This window comes from Lepidochelys kempii, chromosome 3 (assembly GCF_965140285.1).
Source record: "Lepidochelys kempii isolate rLepKem1 chromosome 3, rLepKem1.hap1, whole genome shotgun sequence".
NCBI lineage: Eukaryota > Metazoa > Chordata > Testudines > Cheloniidae > Lepidochelys > Lepidochelys kempii.
In genome coordinates, this window is record NC_136382.1 from 116630482 (window position 1) to 116650546 (window position 20065).

Genomic DNA, 20065 nt, shown 5'->3' on the forward strand with positions numbered 1-20065 from the left:
AAAACTTTGTCATGCTGGCCACCACTTTCCTCCTCCTGGTTTGAAACATGTCCAGGGAAAAAAACTCCTCCTGCTTCTCTGGCTCAGAGTTACAGTCTGAAATCAAGAGTCTTCCTCTTTAGGGGAGGAACTGGAGCTCATGGAAGGATTTGAACATCTGGAGTGCATTGGGGATTTTTTCTAGTGTCTTCTGTACATTTTTGGCTTTTTTCTCATCTTTTGCTCAATTTTTCACTTCCATGGCGATAGTTCCTGCCTGAACATTGAGGGGTGGGGGAAATTTTCACCCTTTATCTCTCAGAAACTCTAGCGTGGGATTCCTAAAGAATGAGCAGGTGCCCACTCCAGGTCTCAGGCTCCCTTGCTTTGTTTGCCCCAGGCCATTTCCTTCACCTGTTTTCAACACAAGTCCAAAACCTTCATCACTTGGTACAGGGGCTCATTCCCTTTGGTACAGGGATTCCCAAGAGAAAGTTCCTCACACTGTGCAACAACTGAGATTCTTCTAAATGGTGTCCCTGTGGGTGTTCCACGTCAGGTGTTGGTGTGTCCCAGCACCTTTGAGCAGAGAATTTCAGCAGCAGTGCTCATCTGAGTCACGCATGCACTCTCCCCATGTTGTGCCATTGTTGGTGCCTATCTAGACCTCCCCCAGTTACTTTCTTCTTCTTCTTCTTTGAGGAGTGTCCTTGTGGGACCACTACTTCAGGTGACTATTGAGCAGTGCCCCTCGTTGGATGGAAGGGGCTTCAGAGTTGAGTGGGTAATTGATTATGAGTCCTACCAATGCGTCCGATCTTGAGCTCTGATCTATCACATAGTGTTTTGTAAACATGTGTGCGGAAGCCCACATGGCTGCTTTACATATGTCCATGATTGGTACATTGTTGAGAAATGCTACTCAGGTTGATAATAACCATAGAGTGGGTTTGGATCCCTGGTGAAAGGTGTTTGTCATGCTGCAAACATGGTGAAAGCATCCAGAAATCCATTTGGACAGCCTCTGCTTGGAATAGACAATGACAACACAGACAAATCTTTAGATAGTTCCAAAGTTCTGAACCCACGGGTGCAGGACTGGCATCTGGGACTTTCGGCGCGGGTCGGCAGCCAGGACCCCAGGCAAGGGGCAGCAACCAGGATCCGGGTGCAGGACCAGCAGCTGGGACCCTGGATGTGGGGCGGCAGTGGAGCCCTGGGCATGCGGGGTGGCTGTAGAGTCCCGGAAGTTGGCGGGCAGTGGAGTTTAAACATTAATTGACTACATTACCAATAAGACTGATGCTTATCGGTTAACCAGTTAACATTTTACATCTGTACATTGGACCCTTACAAATTTGTTGCGTTTTCTGAGGTCTCAGATAGACCTCTATCCTCCGTTCTTTTCCTGAGTTAAGAAGTAGTGGGAGTAAAAACCCTTCCCTTTGTGTTGTGATGGGACGCGTTCCAAGACACCCAGATGCGGGAGATGATTTACTTTTTGCCGCAGAAAGTGTTTGTGTGAGGGGTCCCTGAAGAGGGATGGTGGTGGTGGTGGGGGGGGGGGGATTAATGCTATTGTATAGCCTGAAAGGATTATCTCCAAAACCCATTTCTTTGTGATGATGGATTACCATGCTGGGCATAAACAGGTCAACCAGTATCCAAAACAGGGGATGGTTAGTGATGGTGTCAACGCATAAGAATGGAGGCAGTTGGTGACGCTTTGAAGGCCCCTGTCTTTGCCTTTGCGTGTCATAGTGCCTCTGTTGAGGTGTATGGGACAGACCTTGCACGCTGAGTGGGCTAGTATTGACCCTTTTTTCTTTTTGACACAGGTGTCTATATTTTCAGGGAGCAGAGTGTCGCCCTCGAGTCTTTCAGAGTATGCAACGTCTCATCAGTTTTTGCCACAAACAGCTTACAGCCATCAAATGGCAGATCCTTGACAGTGGATTGTACCTCCCTTACAAAACCAGACAGGTGGAGCCATGAAGCCCGGCACATAACTATAGCAGTGGCCATGGAGCACGCCACTGTATCAGCCATACCTAGAGAGGCCTGTAAGGAGGTTCTGGATAGGAGTTGGCCCGCTGAAATTATGGACTTAAATTGGTCTCTTTTGTCCTCTGGTATGATGTCAATAAATTCAGTGAGTTTGGAGTGTAGTTGTATTTTGCCATTAGGGCAGCGTATTTGGCAATCCAGAACTGAAGAATGATTAGGCCTTGTGGCCAAAAAGATCCGAACATTTCCACTCTTTGTTGTATGGAGTGGATCTCTGTTGTTGTTGTCTGCCTCGTTAGTGAATTTGGTGCAGGGTGAGAAAATAGAATCATAGAATCATAGAATATCAGGGTTGGAAGGGACCCCAGAAGGTCATCTAGTCCAACCCCCTGCTCGAAGCAGGACCAATTCCCAGTTAAATCATCCCAGCCAGGGCTTTGTCAAGCCTGACCTTAAAAACCTCTAAGGAAGGAGATTCTACCACCTCCCTAGGTAACGCATTCCAGTGTTTCACCACCCTCTTAGTGAAAAAGTTTTTCCTAATATCCAATCTAAACCTCCCCCACTGCAACTTGAGACCATTACTCCTCGTTCTGTCATCTGCTACCATTGAGAACAGTCTAGAGCCATCCTCTTTGGAACCCCCTTTCAGGTAGTTGAAAGCAGCTATCAAATCCCCCCTCATTCTTCTCTTCTGCAGGCTAAACAATCCCAGCTCCCTCAGCCTCTCCTCATAACTCATGTGTTCCAGACCCCTAATCATTTTTGTTGCCCTTCGCTGGACTCTCTCCAATTTATCCACATCCTTCTTGAAGTGTGGGGCCCAAAACTGCACACAGTACTCCAGATGAGGCCTCACCAATGTCGAATAGAGGGGAACGATCACGTCCCTCGATCTGCTCGCTATGCCCCTACTTATACATCCCAAAATGCCATTGGCCTTCTTGGCAACAAGGGCACACTGCTGACTCATATCCAGCTTCTCGTCCACTGTCACCCCTAGGTCCTTTTCTGCAGAACTGCTGCCTAGCCATTCGGTCCCTAGTCTGTAGCTGTGCATTGGGTTCTTCCGTCCTAAGTGCAGGACCCTGCACTTATCCTTATTGAACCTCATCAGATTCCTTTTGGCCCAATCTTCCAATTGGTCTAGGTCCTTCTGTATCCTATCCCTCCCCTCCAGCGTATCTACCACTCCTCCCAGTTTAGTATCATCCGCAAATTTGCTGAGAGTGCAATCCACACCATCCTCCAGATCATTTATGAAGATATTGAATAAAACCGGCCCCAGGACCGACCCTTGGGGCACTCCACTTGATACCGGCTGCCAACTAGACATGGAGCCATTGATCACTACCCGTTGAGCCCGACAATTTAGCCAGCTTTCTACCCACCTTATAGTGCATTCATCCAGCCCATACTTCCTTAACTTGCTGACAAGAATACTATGGGAGACCGTGTCAAAAGCTTTGCTAAAGTCAAGAAACAATACATCCACTGCTTTCCCTTCATCCACAGAACCAGTAATCTCATCATAAAAGGCGATTAGATTAGTCAGGCATGACCTTCCCTTAAGAAGCCTGGTCCTACAGAGGGAACATAGTACTTCTTATCCACTCTCTTGCAGGTGGGCAGTATCGCAGCCAGGGTCTGTCATACATTTTTGGCCAGCTCCATGGGTGCACCATGTATGGAAAGTGCAATTTTAGATGAGGTGGATGTATGGAGAATGTCCAGTAGTTTGTGCTGGGACTCTGGAACCTCCTCTAGAGGAATCTCTAGGATATCAGCAATTCCTTTAAAGAGTTCCTGAAAGGGTTTAAAATCGTCCACCACTGTGAGTGGCAGTGGCATTATGACCTCGTCCAGGGACGAAGAAGAAATGCTGGATGTTGGTGTTGTAACCTGTTCCCAGGCTTCCTCCTGTTCTCCAGCTCTCTCCTCAGGGGGTTCTGAAGGTGCAGCAATGGAAAGTGACGGGGAAGATCTAAGCCTCTCCTTGTATAGGCTCGGGGGTCTGAGATACTGTCTCCTGTATGCCCCCAGGGGTCCCAGTAGGGCCACTGAGTGGGGAATGGCATAAGTGGTGGCATCCATAGGAAGCCCTACCAGGTCTGGATGTCAGTCCTGTGATGGGTTCTAGGCTTCCCAGAGTAGATTCTATGGCAAAGGAATGCTGAGATAAGACACCTTCCTCCTCAGTATCTTCTTCCTCACTAGAGAATGGAGGGGCCAGAGGTGAAGTGGGCTGACATGGTGCCATTCGTGCTGGGGAAACATGGGTGCCCAAAAGACATGATTCAGGCATTGATGAACCACGCCAAAGCAGTTCCGTTTACACTGACTCATCCATAACCCTTTTCTCAGGCCAGAAAGTAGTGTTCTAGTACGCTGTCTCTTAGGGGCCAAAAACTCCCACTGACTTCAGTGGTACCAGAATTTGGTTGCAGATCAGTCAGTAAGGATGGCAGTGGGCTCCATCACTTGGAGCCTGATTCTGCCAATCTAATTCATATTAGATGTTCTTACTTTGGAAAGTAAGGGTGTGATTTAGCCTAGGAGTTGCAACAACAGAAGCCTGAGACTTCCAAACCTGAGACACCCACATCATCAGGTTGTCAATGTAAAATGCTTGATAGTATTGAATTATAGCAAACTAATGTTCCTTTTTTAGATAAAAACTCCTAAAGCACTGCACATATTTTGGATTCAGAAATGTTCATCTGAAGCCGAGAAAGATTCAGAAGCCTGCTGATCAGCTCTGTCAATATTTTTTGTTTGTTAGACTCAAGGCTTTGTTGCATCTGGAATCTGAAGAAAATTGGGTTGCTGTGTGCTTCTAGTGTAATTAAAAAAAACAGCAGGTCACTTAGTCTTGTGTAGCATGGCTAATGTCACTACATATGATGCTGTAAATGTAGTGGCATTGTGTTTCTCATATTATACCTCAGCCAGCAAATGTAGGAGTCCCTTGAAGTTACTAGAAAGTTTAGATAGCTCATCCTCTTTCTTTCTGGCTTCATCCTCTGCAGAAACCTCAGTCAGATCAGCAAGTCTAGATTTCAGCCAGTCGACATTTTCTCCTTGTTTGCTGATATCTTGTCGGATTATCTATACAAGAATCACAAACATACAAGCTTAGAATCAATTAAATATACCAACGAATAATATTAATGGGCAACTTGCCATCAATCCTATGGTTAGCAGCACAAAAGTATGTGTGTGAGAGTCTGTGTATTCTCCTTTGAAGACTGCAGGATAGTATTTTTCTCTAATTCCCATGGAGTCTGTCATGTTCTACATAGGGCTGAATCCTGCATTCCTTCCACAAGCAATACAGGATTGTCCCCTACTGATTACATTGCTGAAGCCTGTTTTTTCCCCCTACAGGCTAGCATTTTTGGTGCTCATTATCCACATGGTAAATACTGTATATATTTTTTCATATATTGACCATACAATATCCTGCATATATGTATGTAAGAGGCCAGTGAAGAAGCTTGGCAACATGTGACCTCCAGAAGAGGTAAGCGGAATGTCCGGGTTCCAGTAACACAGACACAGGTAACTAACCGCTTTCATGTTCTCTCCACAGGTACCGTTGTGGAGAGTGGACCAGATGATATGTCTGGGGCGAGAAAGCAGAAGGAGACTCCGCTGGTTGGAAGGCATGAGATGCGATGTCTTGAGGTTGGGGGTTCCACAACCACCACTCCCAAGAGGAGAAGGCGGGTGGTGGTGGTCGGGGACTCTCTCCTCCAGGGGACTGAGTCATCTAACTGCCGCCCTGACTGGGAAAACCGAGAAGTCTGCTGTTTGCCAGGGGCTAGGATTCGTGATGTGACGGAGAGACTGCCGAGACTCATCAAGCCCTCGGATCGCTACCCCTTCCTGCTTCTCCACGTGGGCACCAATGATACTGCCAAGAATGACCTTGAGCGAATCACTGCGGACTACGTGGCTCTAGGAAGAAGGATAAAGGAGTTGGAGGCGCAAGTGGTGTTCTCGTCCATCCTTCCTGTGGAAGGAAAAGGCCTGGGTAGGGACCGTCGAATCGTCGAAGTCAACAAATGGCTACGCAGGTGGTGTCGGAGAGAAGGCTTTGGATTCTTTGACCATGGGATGGTGTTCCATGAAGGAGGAGTGCTGGGCAGAGACGTGCTCCATCTTACGAAGAGAGGGAAGAGCATCTTTGCCAGCAGGCTGGCTAACCTAGTGAGGAGGGCTTTAAACTAGGTTCACCGGGGGAAGGAGACCAAAGCCCCGAGGTAAGTGGGAAAGCGGGATACCGGGAGGAAGCACAGGCAGGAATGTCTGTGAGGGGAGGGCTCCTGCCTCATACTGGGAATGAGGGGCGATCAACAGGTTATCTCAAGTGCTTATATACGAATGCACAAAGCCTTGGAAACAAGCAGGGAGAACTGGAGGTCCTGGTGATGTCAAGGAACTATGATGTGATTGGAATAACAGAGACTTGGTGGGATAACTCACATGACTGGAGTACTGTCATGGATGGTTATAAACTGTTCAGGAAGGACAGGCAGGGCAGAAAAGGTGGGAGAGTAGCACTGTATGTAAGGGAGCAGTATGACTGCTCAGACCTCCGGTATGAAACTGTAGAAAAACCTGAGTGTCTCTGGATTAAGTTTAGAAGTGTGTGCAACAAGAGTGATGTAGTGGTGGGAGTCTGCTACAGACCACCGGACCAGGGGGATGAGGTAGATGGGGCTTTCTTCCGGCAGCTCGCGGAAGCTACTAGATCGCATGCCCTGATTCTCATGGGTGACTTTAATTTTCCTGATATCTGCTGGGAGAGCAATACAGCGGTGCATAGACAATCCAGGAAGTTTTTGGAAAGCGTAGGGGACAATTTCCTGGCGCAAGTGCTAGAGGAGCCAACTGGGGGGGCGCTTTCTTGACCTGCTGCTCACAAACCGGATAGAATTAGTGGGGGAAGCAAAAGTGGATGGGAATCTGGGAGGCAGTGACCATGAGTTGGTTGAGTTCAGGATCCTGACGCAGGGAAGAAAGGTAAGCAGCAGGATACGGACCCTGGACTTCAGGAAAGCAGACTTCGACTCCCTCAGGGAACGGATGGCCAGGATCCCCTGGGGGACTAACATGAAGGGGAAAGGAGTCCAGGAGAGCTGGCTGTATTTCAAGGAATCCCTGTTGAGGTTACAGGGACAAACCATCCCGATGAGTCGAAAGAATAGTAAATATGGCAGGCGACCAGCTTGGCTTAATGGTGAAATCCTAGCGGATCTTAAACATAAAAAAGAAGCTTACAAGAAGTGGAAGGTTGGACATATGACCAGGGAAGAGTATAAAAATATTGCTCGGGCATGTAGGAATGATATCAGGAGGGCCAAATCGCACCTGGAGCTGCAGCTAGCGAGAGATGTCAAGAGTAACAAGAAGGGTTTCTTCAGGTATGTTGGCAACAAGAAGAAAGCCAAGGAAAGTGTGGGCCCCTTAATGAATGAGGGAGGCAACCTAGTGACAGAGGATGTGGAAAAAGCTAATGTACTCAATGCTTGTTTTGCCTCTGTCTTCACGAACAAGGTCAGCTCCCAGACTGCTGCGCTGGGCATCACAAAATGGGGAAGAGATAGCCAGCCCTCTGTGGAGAAAGAGGTGGTTAGGGACTATTTAGAAAAGCTGGACGTGCACAAGTCCATGGGGCCGGACGAGTTACATCCGAGAGTGCTGAAGGAATTGGCGGCTGTGATTGCAGAGCCATTGGCCATTATCTTTGAAAACTAGTGGCGAACGGGGGAAGTCCCGGATGACTGGAAAAAGGCTAATGTAGTGCCCATCTTTAAAAAAGGGAAGAAGGAGGATCCTGGGAACTACAGGCCAGTCAGCCTCACCTCAGTCCCTGGAAAAAATCATGGAGCAGGTCCTCAAAGAATCAATCCTGAAGCACTTGCATGAGAGGAAAGTGATCAGGAACAGCCAGCATGGATTCACCAAGGGAAGGTCATGCCTGACTAATCTAGTCGCCTTTTATGATGAGATTACTGGTTCTGTGGATGAAGGGAAAGCAGTGGATGTATTGTTTCTTGACTTTAGCAAAGCTTTTGACACCGTCTCCCACAGTATTCTTGTCAGCAAGTTAAGGAAGTATGGGCTGGATGAATGCACTACAAGGTGGGTAGAAAGCTGCCTGGATTGTCGGGCTCAACGGGTAGTGATCAATGGCTCCATGTCTAGTTGGCAGCCGGTGTCAAGTGGAGTGCCCCAGGGGTCGGTCCTGGGGCCGGTTTTGTTCAATATCTTCATAAATGATCTGGAGGATGGTGTAGATTGCACTCTCAGCAAATTTGCGGATGATACTAAACTGGGAGGAGTGGTAGATACGCTGGAGGGGAGGGATAGGATACAGAAGGACCTAGACAAATTGGAGGATTGGGCCAAAAGGAATCTGATGAGGTTCAATAAGCATAAGTGCAGGGTCCTGCACTTAGGATGGAAGAATCCAATGCACCGCTACAGACTAGGGGCCGAATGGCTAGGCAGCAGTTCTGCAGAAAAGGACCTAGGGGTGACAGTGGATGAGAAGCTGGATATGAGTCAGCAGTGTGCCCTTGTTGCCAAGAAGGCCAATGGCATTTTGGGATGTATAAGTAGGGGCATAGCGAGCAGATCGAGGGACGTGATCGTTCCCCTCTATTCGACATTGGTGAGGCCTCATCTGGAGTACTGTGTCCAGTTTTGGGCCCCACACTACAAGAAGGATGTGGATAAATTGGAGAGAGTCCAGCGAAGGGCAACAAAAATGATTAGGGGTCTGGAACACATGACTTATGCGGAGAGGCTGAGGGAGCTGGGATTGTTTAGTCTGCAGAAGAGAAGAACGAGGGGGGATTTGATAGCTGCTTTCAACTACCTGAAAGGGGGTTCCAAAGAGGATGGCTCTAGACTGTTCTCAATGGTAGCAGATGACAGAACGAGGAGTAATGGTCTCAAGTTGCAGTGGGGGAGGTTTAGATTGGATATTAGGAAAAACTTTTTCACTATGAGGGTGGTGAAACACTGGAATGCGTTACCTAGGGAGGTGGTAGAATCTCCTTCCTTAGAGGTTTTTAAGGTCAGGCTTGACAAAGTCCTGGCTGGGATGATTTAACTGGGAATTGGTCCTGCTTCGAGCAGGGGGTTGGACTAGATGACCTTCTGGGGTCCCTTCCAACCCTGATATTCTATGATTCTATGATTCTATCTAAACTAGGATTACACTGCATATTTTAAAGAGTATCAGGATTAGCCAAATTAGCAACATTTTATTATGTTTTCATCTGTTTTCAGATACTTAGGCCAGAGTCACAAAGAAAGTTTTTTAGAGCACTCATCTGTTCAAATCCCTTCTCCCACTCAGGTGGAGGGGCGACTGAACTGGCAGTCTCCCACATCTCAGGTGAATACACTAGCCACTAAAAGTTAAGAAGGAGGTTCCCGCCCTCCATTTTGTGTCAGTTTGTCTATAAGTGCCGAATTTGGAAGGTAAGGACTTGAACACGCTTCCCAGATTGGGCAATTTAGGAGGAGGAACACTGATTTTCTCCTGGATTGTGCATTGCTCAGAGGCTTACGCATCCAGACCCTTGGAGTGGGGCTGCTGTGATCTTGCTCAAAGGCAGAAACATAGGCACCCAGGGAACTTTTACTGCACAAATGTAGGTGCCTGCAGGGTTTGGTGGCAGCTAGGAGGGGGTTTTGTGAATCCCAGTGGTGCCTGATTTGGGGAGTTAGGTGCCTAAAGCGGCAAGTAGGCACCTATGTCCTTCTGTGTATTAGCACTCACAGTATAAAAGGTAAGTGAAGCACATTTTTCCTACATATGAAAACCCACGCTTTAAAAAAAATATTGATGTGGTCATTTTAGGGACCAGTGATAAAGCCTTTCCACATGTTAGAAGTCCCATTGACTAAAAGAGGTGTAAGGGCTGAAGGGCTATTTGCCAAAACACCATTTTTACCATTTTACTGATATCTCTCAGAAATATATACCTTCTCATCACATCACAATGAAGTCATTCAATAAGGTATTAACACTTCAGTGCAGTGTTGATAAACTGGTACTTATACCAGTCAAACCTTGCCTTCTATGGCATGTAGAAATCACCTGCGAAATCAGTGGGGAGTTCTGAATAAAACTTGATGGCATGGTATGGAAAGCATTGTGTTAGCTTTGACTGGTTTTCATTAAGTACCAAGAAATGGCTTTTATCTATAGGTGACTGCACAAGCTCTTCTACTCAACATAGCAGATGTGGAAATTTGGAATGACCCAAATAGAAACAAAACGTTTCTTTTTACACCTTCATATTTTTTACAAGGTGAAGAATGTTAACAGTGCAAGAAAACAACCTGCTGCTTGTTAAAGAAGCCATAGTTATTTATAGAATGTAATAAAGATTTTAATTATAATTTTAATTAATAATTTAATTTTTATTTTTAACTCTGATTTTCCCTCGAGTGTTATTTGTTGAATAATATTTCAAATTATATAAGCATCTATATACTTTTTTAAAATTTCTAAAATAGCTAATTTTTTTCCCATTTCACTCACTTTTTCCCAACTGTTTATGTTTGTAGCCCAGCGCAAAAAAGAGGATATTGCAGAGTCATGCCAATGTCATCCCTTAATCCTCTGACTTGTGTGCTTTTTCAAGGTCACTCAAATTCCTTTTTCCTGCATAGGTATGCCTTATAATCTGTTAATGACTTTCATGAACCTCGATAAACTGTACTAATTTGTAGTCCTGTTCTCCCTTCTACTGTAAAAAAGAAGAAGGGCCAAATTCTGTCCCGATATACACCTTGAGTTATTAATCTCAATGAATTTAGTCAAAGGTTCAGATCCTCAGCTACTCTACCAGCTCTCTCCTCTTAAAGAGCTTAATGCTCTCAAAGGAGGTGGGGAGAGACTGGATAATTTCCATCCCAAAATACTGAAAGAACTGGCATGAAAGATTGGTAGCCTTATAGTAAGGATTTTTAATACTTCTATCTATTCAGGGGTAGTGCCATAAGATGGCACAACAGCTAACATCATATGTATATTTAAGAAAAGGAAAAAAGGTGATTCTAGCAATTACAGATCTGTTAGTCTGACCTCAGTTGTTTGCAAGGCTTTAGAACAAATTGTGAAGAAAAGAATAATTAAATTCATAGAGGCAAATGGAAAAGGGGATATAATGCAACATGGATTTACCAAAGACAGACTATGCCTGACTAACCTGATTTCCTTCTTTGAGGAAACAACTGATTTTTGGATAGGGAAGTGCAGTAAAGCTAATATTTTTGGACTTTATTAAAGCATTTGACATGACACCACATGGGAAATTATTAGTTAAATTAGGGAAGATGTGGATCAAGAGAAGTATTGTAAGGTGGATAAGGAGCTGACTAATGGGGATAAGGCAACAGGTTCTGCTGAAAGGTGAATTACCAGACTGGAGCGAGGTTACTAGTGGAGCGCCTCAAGGATCAGTCTTGGGACTAATCTTATTTAATATTTTTGTTAATGACCTTGGCACAACAAGTAAGTGTGCGCTAATGAAATCTGCTGATGATACAAAGTTTGGAGGCACCATCAATCCAGAGGAGGGTGGGAATATTATACAGGAAGATCTGGATGACCGTGAAGCCTGGAATAATAGAAATGGGATGAAATTCAATACTACAAAGTGCAAGATCTTAGGCTCTAATAATAATAATTTCTGCCACAAGCTGATGGCTCATCAGTTGGAAGTCACAGAAAAGAAGAGAGACTAGGTGTGTGGGTCTATCACAGGATGACTATGAGCCACCAATGTGATGCAGCTATGAAAAAGACAAATGCAGTCCTAAGATTATCAAGCTAGGCATTTCCATTAGGGATAGAGGAGTATTAATGCCTTGTACAAGGCTGGGGTAAGTCCTCATGTGGAATATTGTGTACAGTTCTGGTCACTCATGTTCAAGAAAGATTAATTTAAACTGGAACAGGTGCAGAGAAGGGCTACTAGGATGATCAGGGATATGGAAGGCCTGTCTTATGAGAGGAGACTGGAAGAGTTTGGCTTTGTTTAGTCTAGCAAAAAGAAGGCTAAGAGGCGATATGATTGTTCTGTATAAATACATCACAGAGGTAAATAACAGGGAGGGTGAAGAGCTATTTAAGAAAAAGGACAACGTTGGCACAAGAACAAATGGATACAAACTGGCCATGAACAAATTCAGGCTGGAAATTACAAGAAAGTTTCTAACCACCAGAGGGGTGAGGTTCTGGAACAACCTCCCATTAGGAATTGCAGGGGCAAACAACTTAATTAGTTTTAAGAGAGAGCTGGACAAATTTATGAGTGCGAGTGTATGACGGGGCTTCAGCCAATCATCTTCAGGAGTCAGGAAGGGATTCCCCCACCCAAATGTATTCTGGGTCTTTTGTCTCCTTCTTTTGAAGTATCAGGGATGGCCACTGCTGAAGATGGGACACTGACCAGGGTGGGATGTTGCACTGAGGTGGCGCCCAGCTTTCTCTCTTTCAGGCTGGCTGATTCTTGTTCACATTCTCAGGGTCCAACTGATGGCCATATTGGAAGGATTTTTACCCCAGATCAGATTGGCAGTGACCTGGGGGTTGCCCCAGTGTGGGGTGTGGTTAACTCTCCAGGATCATCTGGGTATCCCTCACTATATTCCCTGCCATTGCAGGGGTCTTGGGTATTAGTGCACCTTGGTCCCTCCTATTCTCTGCCTGTGACAAACAACAGTTTAGTTTTCTGGGGGCTGTAACACTCTGGTCTAATTTTGGCTGTTGAGTTTAGTGTGCGGGTCCTGGGTGGTGTTGCTTGCTTGTGGCATCTAGGAGGTCAGACTAGATCATCTGGTTGTTTTTTCTGGCCTTAAACTCTATGCCTCTGTGTTGCCAGCCAGGTCTGCTCACTGATGTGAAGGTAGGTGGTGAGATGACCCTGCCTCCAGCTTCTCTTTTTATAGAGGCCATAGGTGCCAACTCTGTGCAGCTGAACTGATGGGGAACACCACTGAAGTCCAGGGAAGAAATCACTCTCCTTTATTTTAATATAAGCTAAGAACTAACCTCCATGGCTGTTTTAAATTGTTTGTATTTGGCAGTATCATTGACATCAAGCTTAATCTTCTTTAGCTCACTCTCCTTTGATGAAATCCAACTTGTTAATTCAGAAATTCTGAAATCAAAGACCACACAACACAAAACAAGTTAAAAGTTAGCTGTAAACTAGCCTTTATCAAGTCACAGCTGATAATTATTAGCTTAAATAAAAAAACAACAAGAAGAAGAAAAGCAGATTATTTTGGACCTACTATATAAAATAGAGTTTTCTGTTTGTGAACAAAAAAAGCATTTACTATTCCTTGAATTGTATTTTTCTACAGCTGGAAGTTTTAAAGAAGAGCACATATGCTAATTGTTCTGACCAAGGCTCTGTCATACCCAGCTAACAACAGAACTAGTACCTATTCTTGTACTCCTTCCATTTGTCAGGGTTCTCTTTTAGCTTCACATAGGTGCTATCAATCTGGGATTTAAGTTCCTTGAGGGTTTCTTGGATGCTTTCCGATGTAGTCTTAAATTGATCCCATTCTGGGAGTTTTAGACACAGTTCTTCAATCAGCTGCAGCCTTTTCTCACACAACTGATAGGGTCCCTTATCACTGAAGAAAAACTGAAAAGGGGAAAAAAGCAACAATAATACAAACTGACAAAGCCACAAATCACATTTTTTTTATATAAAACTAAGTAGGCTCCCAGCTTTTGCATATCAGTACAAAAGTAAATCAAATTCACCTTTCCTTTAAGATTTCAACTCTTAGTACACTTAAAAGTTTTTCAGAGAACTTATAGAACCTCCATCCAGGGGTCCAATTTACTGCCGTATTACACCAGTTTCACTTAGCTGAAATCAGTACAGTTGCACTGGTGTGAATCTGGAGCAACTTGATTGTGGTCAATGAGACCTTGGTTTTTATATCCTTTGTGTTTGAATGCATTTACACACATGTCCACTTGGTGGCACATGGTGCATACCTTGTGCTCTTTGACGATCTTTTCACTGCCCTTGCTGGATACCAGCTTGTTCTCTCTAGCAAGTTCAGATCTACTCTCTTCCACTGTGCCTAGGAGTTTGCTTTTCTCCACTTCAATCTTCAGATGGACCAAATGATATGGGGCTTCTGCCTGGAGATCCTATACTCCATAGGGAAAAAAAACAAACACGGAAAGAAAGCATGATTCTCATTCATCCAATGTAAGGCTACTAAATGAGAATTACAGAACAATTTTTAAAGTGTAACAGAAATCACATACATGCTATAACACAGAGAACAGATGTTTTTCAGCATTCATGTATGAAGGGAAATAAAATAAATCTATTAGACAGAATTATTAGTTATATACTTAGATCACAAGCTCTTTTGGACAGGTACCTTCTTTCACAATAGTGTGTACAGTACCTAGCAAAGTGAGATTCTGATCTATGACTGGGGCTTCTAGGTGCTACCTCAATAAAAATAAATAACAACGATAATAATAGTGTGGCTACATTAGTAACAACCCCCCAAGGGCACCAGCTTTTGTGTTCATGAAAAGCAACAGGTGCACACAAAATGTGACTTATTAGGGGTAGGATTTTTCCAAAATGGCCAGTGTTGGCCTGATCTTGCTTGCATTGCAGTCAATGGTAAAATTCCCAGAGAATTCAGCCAATTCTGAGTGCTTTTGAAAACCTCCCTCTAGATATTTAACTACCGCAATGATGTATGCAAGATGGACTCAAGTGGAGAGCTTTGTGCTTCCCCAGATGTTCAACCTGAACATTCTGTAGGCATAGTCTTAGAGGACTATTTGAAAACTTGGCTCATGAAGTATTGAATAATGAAATTGTTCCATGACTTATTATCAGTCTTTGCTCAGTCACTTTAGTCTTTGGCAATAAGCACTGTTTAAACTGAAAGCCTAATCTATTAAAAATCTGTTTTATTAGTGTTACTAGGGTAACTACAGTCAGCTCTGCTTCAGTGTAAAGCATGAAAAGGTTAGGTGACATTGCAGGCAGCACGAGTAGCAGCGCGGGCACCACCTCTCATTGCTCGACACTTCCCATTATAAAACTCAGTTTTCAGCTGCTTGCAACTTTTCCAAACTGCAACCGTTCTGGCTGAAATTTTCCATGTGAGATGTCTGTCTCAGGCTGTTGTTTTTTGCTTTTCTTTTTTAAATTCAGCCAAAACAATTCAGCCATTTCCAAGAATGAGACGAGGGAAAAAACAGAGTCTGGGCATTAAAATGAGAATTGGGACAGGTTTGGCAAGGAGACTGGAAGCGCGGGATGTGAGACTGGGAGCAAATACAAGGAGTGAAAAGACTGAGATTAGATGAGGACCCTGGGGAGAGACTGGGACTGGCTGGGCAGTGGAAAGAAGGTTGGGTGGAGGGGAGATGTATCGGACAAGAAGCTAGGATGTCAGGGGAGAACTGGGACAAGGAGATGGCTGGTGGGGAGACACTGAGTTTGGAGCTCAGGAAGGGAGGGAGACTGAGACTAGGAGCCAATAGCGAGGGGGAATGTGGGCATGCGGTGACTGGAGGCTGGGGGAAGAGGACTACTTCAGTGAGGAGCCGAGAGGAGGAAACTGGTACTGGCTAGGTAAGGAAACTGGCACTAAAAACCTGGGGAGAGACCTGGAAATGACAGGGCAAGGAGACCAATCATGGACATGGCGGGAGGGAGACTGGGACTGGTAATCCAGTGGGGTAGACTACAACTGGGTGGGAATGGAGACTGGGACTGAGATTAGAAACCTGAGGAGTGGAGACTGGGTAGCTGAGGAGAATGAGACTGTGATGAGGAGCCGGGGTAGAAAAGAGACAGGACTGGGACAAGAAGAGGTTGGACAGAAGGGGTCAAGTTAGGGAGGAAACAGGCAGAAGAGTCTCTATCCACAAAATCACACATCCCTCTTGAACTTGAAATGGAGCCCAAGAATCCTGGGTCTCACCATGTCTCTTCTGTCACGAAATATCTGTAAAACGCTCTGACAAAATGTGTGTCTCTTCCCCCTGTTGTGCTGGTCCAGATAGAGGATAATAACCTACTATTGCTATCAATTACTCCATTAGCTCAAGTAGCAGAGGATTGTGTGGTGGGCTCTAAAGGTTCCAACTCTGCTGATGATACACGTGGGTGTCAACATGATGCCAGATGATCAAATTAATTTTTTTTTCAGTTTGCTTTTTTTAAAAAAAACTAGGAAATTACACACAAAAATCTACATTAAAAGAACAAAGTCAAGTTCTCAAAAGTAGAAAGTGCCAGAATTAAATATGCATTATGCTACAGTCCTTAAATACATGATCACAGACTATTTTTTCCACATGATGCCTGCATCATTCAGTGCAGACGATGGACCTGCTCTGGGGGATAAATCAGGGTTGCATTGCAAAGGAGGTTGACATCTGTAGGACCCCCTATCTCATTTGTTTCAGAAATTAGAAGGTGTGTAGTGAATAAGGCAGAGGATTGCAGGAAGAGAAAGCTGGGTCTCATGATTTAGACAGTTGAATGTTGCCCTGGAAAACTGGCCACCAAGTTTCTGTGTGATGGTGGGCAACTCACCTACACTAAATTCTTCACAGGTGGTCACTAGCTGTCTGTTCCTCATTCTCTGGGTGCCCAACTTGTGATCGTGGGGTTTGATTTGCAGAAGTGCTGAGCACTCACAGGTGCAAATGAAGACAATAGGAACTGGGTTCAAATATATAAAGCAATATACTACTAAATACTCTGAAAAATCAAGTCCTAGGTGTTTCAAATTGAGCAATATGTTTGACCTAATCCTTTTGTGCCTCAGTTCCCCATTTCTCTAATGGGGATAATGCCCCTCACCTCACAGAGGTACTGTGAAGATTAACTCATTAATGTCCGTGAAGCACTCAGATACTAGAGTGATGAGTGACACAAGAATGCCCATGAAGAAATTAATTCTGTCTGGGTCTGAATAATACAATAACTAAGGCCTAGAGCCACACACTAAACAATGAGGGAAAAAGAAAATATTGAACAGCTGCTATTTAAGTGAACACTGTCCATCCTGTGATCTGAATGACACAGGCATCCTGTGGAAAAAGTAGTCTGTGACCATGTAATTAATGACTGTATCATAATGCATATGCACAGGGGGACCAAATTAAACTTGCATAGGGAAGCTTAATTCTGGCATTTTCATTACTTTTGAGTGCTCGACTTCGCAACTGTAATAATATTCTTTTAACATAGTTTTGTGTAATTGTATTTATTTTTACAATCAACGTGTCTTTTTCACTTATTCGGAAAGAGGAAGAAGAGGGACAAGATGTCCCCAGTTTCCATGCACAACATATTGCTTGGGCAGTTGGGTCTCTGGAGCCATTCAGTTTACAATTCCAGAGTTCTAATTTAAATACTAACCTTCCACTGCTTATGGAGTTTCCGAACAGCTTCCTGCAGGCTGTGTTGTTCTTGCTCAGGAAGGATGTCAGTAAGTTCATCACAAGCTTTCAGGAAGGCATTAAGCACTCTTTGGTCCAACTGGCTGAAAAACTCCTGATGTTGAAAGTAAAGTTAGAAGGTTAAGTTGCTTAATGTTATTGATATGGAAAGCAGCAAGGATGAAGTTCAGAATGACATATTTTATACTACCACATACTAGCTCTCTGCAAGCTTGGAAGGTAGCTGCATTAAAAAGACTGAATTCAAGTTAAGAAATGGTACACTATTTAGCAGGAAGTTGGAAGAGTTAGCAGGAGATATTCCTGAATAATTTCTAAGGTAGAGAATCAACTAATTCTTGTACATTTCAGCAACTGCACAGAGTTGGTAGCTTATACACATAGGATTCTGCACAGTATTTTAAAAGAACAATAAAAGTAGTAATATTACCAGTTAGCTCATTTACTTAATAAGAACTTCTATATTTTTACTTGCCACCAAGTCCTCCTGAACAGTATCATTCGAATATCAAATTCCATGTCATTTATAAGATTAAATAGACTTTGTACTAGTGTAACATATGTCCATTGTTAAAGCCTACATAGGGACTGCAGTGAAGGTCAGAGAATCTACTCACAGTATGTTTCCTGAGAAGTTCTTCAGGATTTCCTTTTTCTTCTAGGCAACCATGGGCAATCTGTAGTACTGTCTCTAGTTCTGCCCTGGACTCCTCAAACTTTTTCATCAAACGGCTATTTGCTTCCACATTTCTTCTCCAGTCACCAGTCTTCTTGACCATATCCTAAGTTACAAGTGAAGAAAAAATGAGCTTGTATTTTTTCCCCAGATTATTTTCTGAATGATGATCTTTATTGACTATACTATCCACAGTCCCTCATTAAAATGCTTCCTGCTGGAGCTGCCCTTTGGGCTTGTGAAGTTCACAGCTTCTCCTCTGGTACCTATAAATGACCATGTTAATCTCATTCTCCCATTAAAATAAAATAAATTTATCTAATTTAATGAATCTGGGGGATTTTCATACAACCTATCATTGTGACTAGACTTTTTTTATGCGAAGCAAGTCTTAAAATGTAAACTGGCTGGTATGGTAGAAGTTTGTCACTGGGATTTTTCCAAAAGATCACAAGTTATTCATGGACCCTTCTCATCAGAGACACCCTGGTTTGGCCTTTGAGACCCATGAACCCCACAACTACAGGTCTCTTGATTTTTGAGGGGCCTAAACCAACTGCCAGATGTGGAGTTTGGCAAAACTCTTATTTCCACCTAGCTGCCTGCATCTGAGCACTATGAATACTGCCCAGAACTGTAACAGGCAGTCCCTCTTATGGTTTAATCCCAACTCTAACACTCGCTCCTTCTGTGGTCTTTGTCAGATCACTTAACTTTTTTGCTTTGGCTTCCTAATCTGCAAAATGAGAAGAACAATACTTACTGATGGGAAGAAGAGAATGGAGGATATCTTATGTTTGCATTAGCTAATGTTTCTAGAGTTCAAATACATAAGTTCTCTTATTCACCAAGATGCATAAAAACCTGCTGGGAGCTCTAAACCCCTACAGAAAACCGACACTCAAAACAACTTTTCTATAGCTTACCTAGCAGCACTTCTCTTGAAGCAAGAAGCCTGAGGATACCAACAATGGCAACAACACCTGCTCACCATAGACACTTTAAAGAACAGTGGTTTTCAAACTTTTGGAGCTGAGACCCCCCCGGCTTTGAGTTACAATTTTTGGTTGTGTACTCCCCCAACCCAGACAAAAATAGACACATACAAAAGTATGCTTGATAGCTTACTCATAAACCTAACAGAGATCTTAACACAACTTTAATTAAATTACAAATACACCGATACTTTAATGTGAAGGGTGTGCCTATTTCTCTGTGGACAGTTTATCAATTTGTGAGGAGTTTTTTTAAACTGAAATTGTGAGGTTGTCCTCCACTTCCAGTCTCAGATGGTACTTTGTCTTTAGCACAGCCAACACAGAGAATCTGATCCCACACAAATAAGATGAACCAAACAGTGAAAGAGCTTTGATCATACACTTTGACAAAGCAGGATATTATGAGCCAACTTTCAACCAAAAATCCCCCGAAGACTTTTTTTAAAATTGAATGTCCACTGTGCTATCACTCTAAAGTTCAATCAGCTTGTCCTGAATGTCATTTGAGAGATGGGACAAAGTCACTGCCTCAGCTACAAAAAGCTGGATAATCCAGTCATTCAGGGGTGTATTTCCTCCGGGAAAATATTTACCCAAACTGGCTCTGAGAGAAGTCAAGTGATTCTCAATTGGCTCCACAACAGTGAATAGTTCAGATTCTGTTTCATCGATAACATCAGTTAACAACGGGAATGGAATGCTTAAACCAGTTTTGATTTTTGTTTTCCAGAGATCTAGTTTTCTCTTGAATGCCGATATCTTGTTGTGCAGGTCAAAAATAGTACTTTCTGCTCCTTGCAAAAGAACAATGCAAAAATAATTCATTTTGTCAAAAATATCAGCAAGGTAAGCCAAAAGCACAAGCCACTAGGGATCACACGGTGTCTCGGC

At 43.8% G+C, this 20065-nt stretch overlaps 1 protein-coding gene and 1 long non-coding RNA gene across 12 annotated transcripts in view; one reads left to right on the forward strand and one right to left on the reverse strand.

Moving 5' to 3' along the window:
* Window positions 1–2129, forward strand: part of LOC140909130 (uncharacterized) — a 62933-nt gene extending 60804 nt beyond the window's left edge. The window contains exon 3 of the long non-coding RNA XR_012158096.2: window positions 1818–2129. This is a non-coding gene — a long non-coding RNA (uncharacterized LOC140909130). The remainder of the gene's footprint in view (window positions 1–1817) is intronic.
* SYNE1 (spectrin repeat containing nuclear envelope protein 1) overlaps window positions 1–20065 on the reverse strand; it is a 501907-nt gene that overhangs the window by 312176 nt on the left and 169666 nt on the right. For all 11 annotated transcript variants that reach the window (XM_073337684.2, XM_073337695.2, XM_073337685.2 and 8 more), the window contains 6 exons: window positions 18118–18282; window positions 17460–17594; window positions 14042–14200; window positions 13471–13679; window positions 13073–13181; window positions 4930–5094 (listed from right to left, as the gene is read on the reverse strand). In XM_073337684.2, coding sequence (XP_073193785.2) covers window positions 4930–5094; window positions 13073–13181; window positions 13471–13679; window positions 14042–14200; window positions 17460–17594; window positions 18118–18282 — 942 coding nt within the window. The remainder of the gene's footprint in view (window positions 1–4929; window positions 5095–13072; window positions 13182–13470; window positions 13680–14041; window positions 14201–17459; window positions 17595–18117; window positions 18283–20065) is intronic.